Below are 6,368 nucleotides of genomic sequence, written 5' to 3' on the forward strand. Positions count from 1 at the left end.
CATTGTTTTGGCAATAACACCACAATTTACCTACTCAAGAGTGGATGACAAAGGTCAAGTCATTGTTATTCATGTTATACTTCATGCCTGCATTGCAAATGACACGAAATATACCGTGCAGTTAGCTCCAGGAATTTAGCCTATCTTAGGTTGCTAAAGCTGGACATTCCACTTTGCTTTCTTCTTGATCTGGTGGTTCTAACGTCGACCTCACTTTGTCCTGTCTTCCTGATGTACGATTTTTTGCAGTGCCCGACACTGGAGCGTCACACTACAAAGTACAATGATAGTTTGTCCGCTTTCCTTCTGACAGACTCGGCGTCAAGGAAGCTGTCCTGAGTCCGGAGTTTACACACCATCATTCCTGCTCCTCTCCCTTAACTCACTCAGTACGGCCAGTCCTCTCTTCTTCTCTACACAGACCCCTCGGATGTCCAGTGGGTGTCTGAATGACCCAACCCTTAGCTTCCGTCGTCAGAATTGTGGTATTCTTTGTCAACATTCACCTCTTCAGTATAAGAGCCTTCCGCTTGCAATATTTTGATTGTGGTAATTGGGGTGAAACGCTGTTAACGTCTTCTCTTTCGCCGTTCGTGTGGAGAGAGTTAAAGAATACTTGGTCACTCACGAATTTGTTCAGTGGCTTTGACACGTTACTGTTTCCTCTGGTTTCTGCCTTGGTTTGTAATAAATAATGCCATGGATATCCTCAAAGTTCTGAAGCCACGCAGCGCGGCGCAAAAGAAGCAGATGACAGTTTCAACTTCCGGTGCAACCAAAACTCAAGACTTACAAATCACGTTCTATAATGTAGTTATTTAAGCCCAGTCACACACACACACACACACACACACACACACACACACATCTATCTATACATCTATGAAGTGCTTTCGAGTTGTTAAGAAAACACTGTAAACATGTTATCAGCTGTGTCTTGTTTCAAATTTACCTTCCAATCAAAAGAAGGCGACGGGACTTCTACAAAATGCCCAGTTTTCAAACTGCACATTTCTTTATGTTTGAGACTTAGCACCCACCAGCACTCTCATATCTTCTAGGAACGGGTAAAAGTAAGGGTCATGAGAGACAGGTTTTAAATAGTGTTATGATTGTTTCTTCCGACCATCTTTTTATTTTCGTTCATTTTTTGATTCATCATGTAGGTGGAAGGGTTAGAAGTATGTCCTAATTTTAGCCCTGGGCTCAAAATGAGCGAGGTAATTGTTACGCTCTACACTAGGAATGGAGCGAAGCGGCAAGCGAGCGCCGCACCATTGAAGCGGGACCCCCACACAGAAACACACGCACACAGCCAACTGCAGGCTACCCTTTGCCAGTCGCACAGCACAGCAATGCCTCAGGTCCGCTTTTCGTCCCACCAGAGAGTCGGGTTGCCTACAAGTGCGGGTGTGGGGTAGGCCGTCAGTTCCACTAGTCTTGTGAAACGGGTCACGATAAATCGATCAGCGCTATCCCCGACTGACAGGAATTTGTGGTTTGGCTCGGTGTAGTTCAAGTGTTGTGGTGGTGGTGGTGGTTTTTATGCACGAGTGTTTTGATTGGAATGTCAAGTGTTCGCTGAAAATTTACAGTGTTAGCTGAATCATAACAACGACAACAACAAGACTATTGGGCTCTTGCGACATAGGCGGAATAACAACAACAAAACAGCAACAACAAAAATCATGGCTAGTCGACGCAGAAAGACCCATGGCCCGCGTGGTACGGGGGAAATGACAGAGGGAGAACTGCCATAGCCTTCACAGCAAACTACAATGCCCAGGGTTCTCGTCATCGACAGGCTGACCTGACCGTCGGCTATGGTGAGCGTGGGCAACTCGAGCAACGGGACAGCTGAGGATGACGAGGAAGAAGGACGGACGGCACGCGTGGTGTTCCTGGCGCTGATCATGCTGCTGGCCCTCCTGCTCAACCTGCTGCTGCTCTTCGCCTTCGTGCACAACAAGAAGGCCCGGCGGAGTGTGCAGGGCGTGACGGTCATCCAGCTGGCCTCCGTGTGCCTCGGGGACTGCGTGCTGAACATGCCCCTGGTGCTGGGGTCCCTGACGGCCGGCCAGGACTGGACCTTCGGCCAGCCGCTGTGCAGGTGGCACTCCTTCGTCATGAGTCTGGTGCTGGTGGAGACCTCGCTGCTGCTCACCGTGCTGCTGTGTGACCGCTACCTGGCCGTCCGCCACCTGGACAGGTACGAGTCCCTCATCTCCCCGGTCCGCCTGGTTATCGTGCTGGCCTTCACCTGGCTGCAATCCCTGGCCTTCAGTGTCCCCTTCTTCCTGGACACCGTCAAGACCACCTTCCAGCTCAAGCTGCACACCTGCTCCGTGTCGGATGAGACCTCTCTCGTGTTCATCTGTGTGGCGTCCGTGCTGTGCTTTCTGGTGCCCGCCGTTATTATCGTGGTGGTTCTGGTTCTGGTGTTCCACACGGCGCGCAAACACCAGCAGGAGGTGAAGATGATAGTGACGCAGAACCATTACTGCGACCAGGTGGTGAAGCAGGAGCCTGCGCTGAGGAAGGAGATGCCCTCGGTGAAGTACGTGGGGGTGCTGTGCTTTCTGTGGTTCCTGCTGGAGATTCCCTACATCGTCACAACCTACATTCAGCAGTACCGCCTCAGCAGTGAGCTGAGCTTCAGTGTGGATTACCCCTGGGGTGTGGACGTGGCCTTCATTTGGATGAGGTTTTCCTTCTCTGCGTTGTTTCCTTGCGTCACTTTCGTCTGGAGGAAAGATCTCTGGCATTGCTGCAAGGAGCATTTGCTCTGTCACCGGAGCAACTCCGTTCTGGACATCAAAGTGACAGTGGACCCCAAAGCAAAGACAGCGGCAGCCAAACCTAAACTGGTGCCTCAGCCTGTCAAAGCCCCTCCCAAAGCCAAGGACCGGGACCATCCCAAAGCGGAGGTGCCCAACCTGCTGTCCTTCAGCGTGCCCGTGCTGTTCGCCACGTCAGACGGCATCCACATCGAGACACCCTGCAGCGAGGCCTCTGAAGGGGAGGACGCTGACGCAGACCTCAGACACCAGCAGCCCAAAGGACGACAGCTGGACATCACCTCCAACACTGCTGACCACGACCACCTGGCCGGAGACACCAGCGACTACGACTCGGAGGCGGAGTGCTACAGCACCCAGCCGTTGTCCACACGCCACATCAGAGGAGCTCTGGAGGCTAACTCCGTGTCCACCCCGGGTGGGGGAGAGGGGCAGGGGCAGCACGAGAGAGGGGTAGCCTCCGGTACAGCCAAGCTGACCAGCAGTCAGGGGACAGACTCCGGCCTGGAACTGAGCGGCACTGTGGGCTCCTCCATGGGAAAGAGAACTCAGCAGCACATCAACAGCGCCAAGGACAACAATGACACGGACAGCGCACCAGCCGCCACCACCACCTCCACTACTCACATCAGCTCAGAAACCAGCGCCGCAGGAGACAGTGATGGAGACACCCTCCAGAAGTCAAGCACGTCCAGCAACGTGAAACCCGTCCGCACAATCAGTGTGGTGACAGAGGCGGATGCTGACAGCAAGGTTCCCGAAAGGGTTGATGACACCCAACCAGTTCAACCCAGTGCTCCGCCACCCGCTGTGCCCAAACCTAAAGGAAGGCTGAAGCCCCTGCACACAGCCAGACTCCCCAAGGCCAGAACGGAGTGGCCCGAGAAGAGCATCACCATGAAGACTGACGTCAGGAAGGGTGACGGTGCTCCTCATACTAATACTACTACTAATACCACTACAACTCCCACTCATACAGCCAAGTCCAGCGTGTCCCACAGGACGAACAGGGGGGCGGAACAGGTCAGTGCCCCTGGTGAAAGCCGTGCGGGGGGTGCCAGGTCTTCCAAGGAGGGGAGGGGGAGGGGGCACAAGAGGTCGGTGACGTCAGACAGTGAGCGGGCTTTGCTGAGCTCGGACAGTTCCATGGAGATTCAGGTCATCCAGGTGCACAGCCGTGCTGACCACACAGACGGCAAGGATTGAGCCATCTTTTATCTATGTATATATTATGGTTAGATTATCCCTGGGTACAGTGGTTGGCTGGCTTATGTTGGTGTGTTTATTCAATCATCAGTCACGCACGCACACACACATGCGCACGCACACACACACACACACAAACACACACATACACACACGCGCACGCGCGCGCGCGCAAGTATATATAAATGCCGTTGTGTCATGCAAAGGTTTTGTTCTTGAAAGGTGGTGTATTCAACCTCTCCTCCCTCCTCTCCTACCTGCTCTCTCTCTCTCTCTCTCTCTCTCTCTGTGTGTGTGTGTGTGTGTGTGTGTGTGTGTGTGTGGATAGTTAATGTAATGACATTTACATAATACTTTGCATCTGAAGAAGGAAAAAATACAACTCATTGATCAGTTATAAATATTTATTGTTATTGTCGTTGTTTGCTATTGTATTTTTTGTTGTGGTTTTTTTTTTTCGAATCAAAAGAAAACAGAAGCTACTAGGTTATAAAGGGTAACATTTACGTGAATTATTCAAAGATAAAAAATTTGTCTCTACCCCGCCCGTCTCTCCTCCCCTCCCCCCCCCCCCCCATGCCCCCACCTCCTTCGCCCCAACAAGACCAACATCGTCTACACAGTGTAAGACACATACTGAGTGCCAGTCGACACCAGCCATATATTCGTAACACCACCAACCCACCCACTCTTTTTCATTCTTAAAAAAAAAAAAAAAAAAAAAAAAAATCCGAAAGTGATTTTGGCTGATCAAGGTAACTTGTTATAATTCATATCATTAATAAGTGATGATATGATTAAGGTCCCCTCCACCCCCTACACCCCCACCCGACCACATCACCTCCAGCTTTCGTTTTGTTTTACAGTGTTTGTTGTTTGTTGTTGTTGCTGTCGTTGTTGTTGTTGTTGTTTGTTTGTTTGTTTGTTTCTTCCCCCCCACCCCTTCCGTTCCGTCCCTCCCCAACCCTCCAAGTGCGTATGTGTGTGGGTGGGTGTTGACGTGACTGAATGCGGAGGTGTCGAATTCACCTTCTCGTGAAGGGACGATAAACCAATAGGAAAAAGAATCCGGGTGTGAAGTCATTGTTCAATGAGGAAGAAAAGTTGTACGTTCCCCTTTCTCCTTCTTCTTCTTCGTATCACCCCCTCCCCATTTATATAGATCTCTCTCCTTCCCTCCCTCCTTCCCTCCCTCCCTCTCTCTTTCTTCTTCTTCTTCTTTATCCTTCACTCTTCTTCTTCTCCTCCTCTCCCTCTCTCATTCTTCTTCTTCTTCTTCTCTCTCTCACTCTCTCTCTCTCTCTCACTTCTCCTCCTCCTCCCCCTCCTTTACCTCTCTCATTCTTCTTCTTCTTCTTCTTCTTCTCTCTCTCTCTCTCAGTCACCCCGCTCTCTCTCCCTTCTCTCTCTCTCCCCCTTCTCTCTCACTCCCTTCCAGTTGATGCTCAATGTATGGACAAGGAGATTTGTACAAACCGGATGTTATGGAATGTAATGTCTTTGTCACGTTCAGTGTGATTCACTCCAGTATTGGTGATCTACGACAGTGCATGATCGATCACATCATGTCACAGTTTTAATCTCGTGCGACGTATATATATCTTAATGATTGTAATGATGTCAGTCTACCTTTTCTGTGATTATTATCATCAGGTATAGTTTTCATTGTAACTATATTTTAGAAGAAGAAAAAAGATCTCTCCCGTAAAAAGTATTATCTTGGAAATTTAATGTGACATGTTTTATGGAGAGTGCTTGTAATGCAGTATTCTTTTTTTAAAGTGTTTTTGGAAGATAACTCTTAAGTGAATATTTATCTTGGTATGGTCATGTCTTTTCTTTGAGCTTTGAGGTTATTCATGACTTTTTGGTGATATATGTCAAATTCATTTATAACGTTTTCATGTCTTGATCCGTCCAAATCTCCGGCCAGTGTGAAAAACCAGTTTGTTCAGTTTAGGCGCCATTATGTGCTGTCGTGTTCGTTTGCCGTTAAAAATTTCCTCAAGATTCATGGGGTATATTGCAATTTGTAGATATTGTTGGTATGTTGTGTGTGTGTGTGTGGTTTTTTTTGTTTTTTTTTAAAATAATGTCCTCTATATTGAATTGGTTTTATTTATGATATATATGTGCGTGAGTGTGTGTGTGTGTGTGTGTGTGTGTGTGTGTGTGTGTGTGTGTGTGTGTGTGTGTGTGTCTGTCTGTCTGTCTGTCTGTCTGTCTGTCTCTTTGTCTGTCTGTCTGCGTCTGTGTGTGTGTGTCTGTGTGTGTGTGTGTTTTCACGGAAAGGTACCACTCGATTTGTGTAATGGATTCCATTTGTAAACGTCCAGTGAGCGTGGATACATTTAAATGAAATGG

General features: G+C 49.0%; 1 protein-coding gene across 1 annotated transcript; it reads left to right on the forward strand.

Annotated features, from left to right (window-relative positions):
• Positions 1-1,343: 1,343 nt before the first annotated feature.
• On the forward strand, positions 1,344-4,481 carry LOC143294306 (uncharacterized). The gene has a single exon (XM_076605750.1). It carries the CDS (start codon positions 1,824-1,826, stop codon positions 4,002-4,004), a length of 2,181 nt encoding a protein of 726 aa, XP_076461865.1. The 5' UTR covers positions 1,344-1,823; the 3' UTR covers positions 4,005-4,481.
• The last annotated feature ends 1,887 nt before the right edge of the window (positions 4,482-6,368 follow it).

This window comes from Babylonia areolata, chromosome 19, assembly GCF_041734735.1.
Source record: "Babylonia areolata isolate BAREFJ2019XMU chromosome 19, ASM4173473v1, whole genome shotgun sequence".
Classification (NCBI taxonomy): domain Eukaryota; kingdom Metazoa; phylum Mollusca; class Gastropoda; order Neogastropoda; family Buccinidae; genus Babylonia; species Babylonia areolata.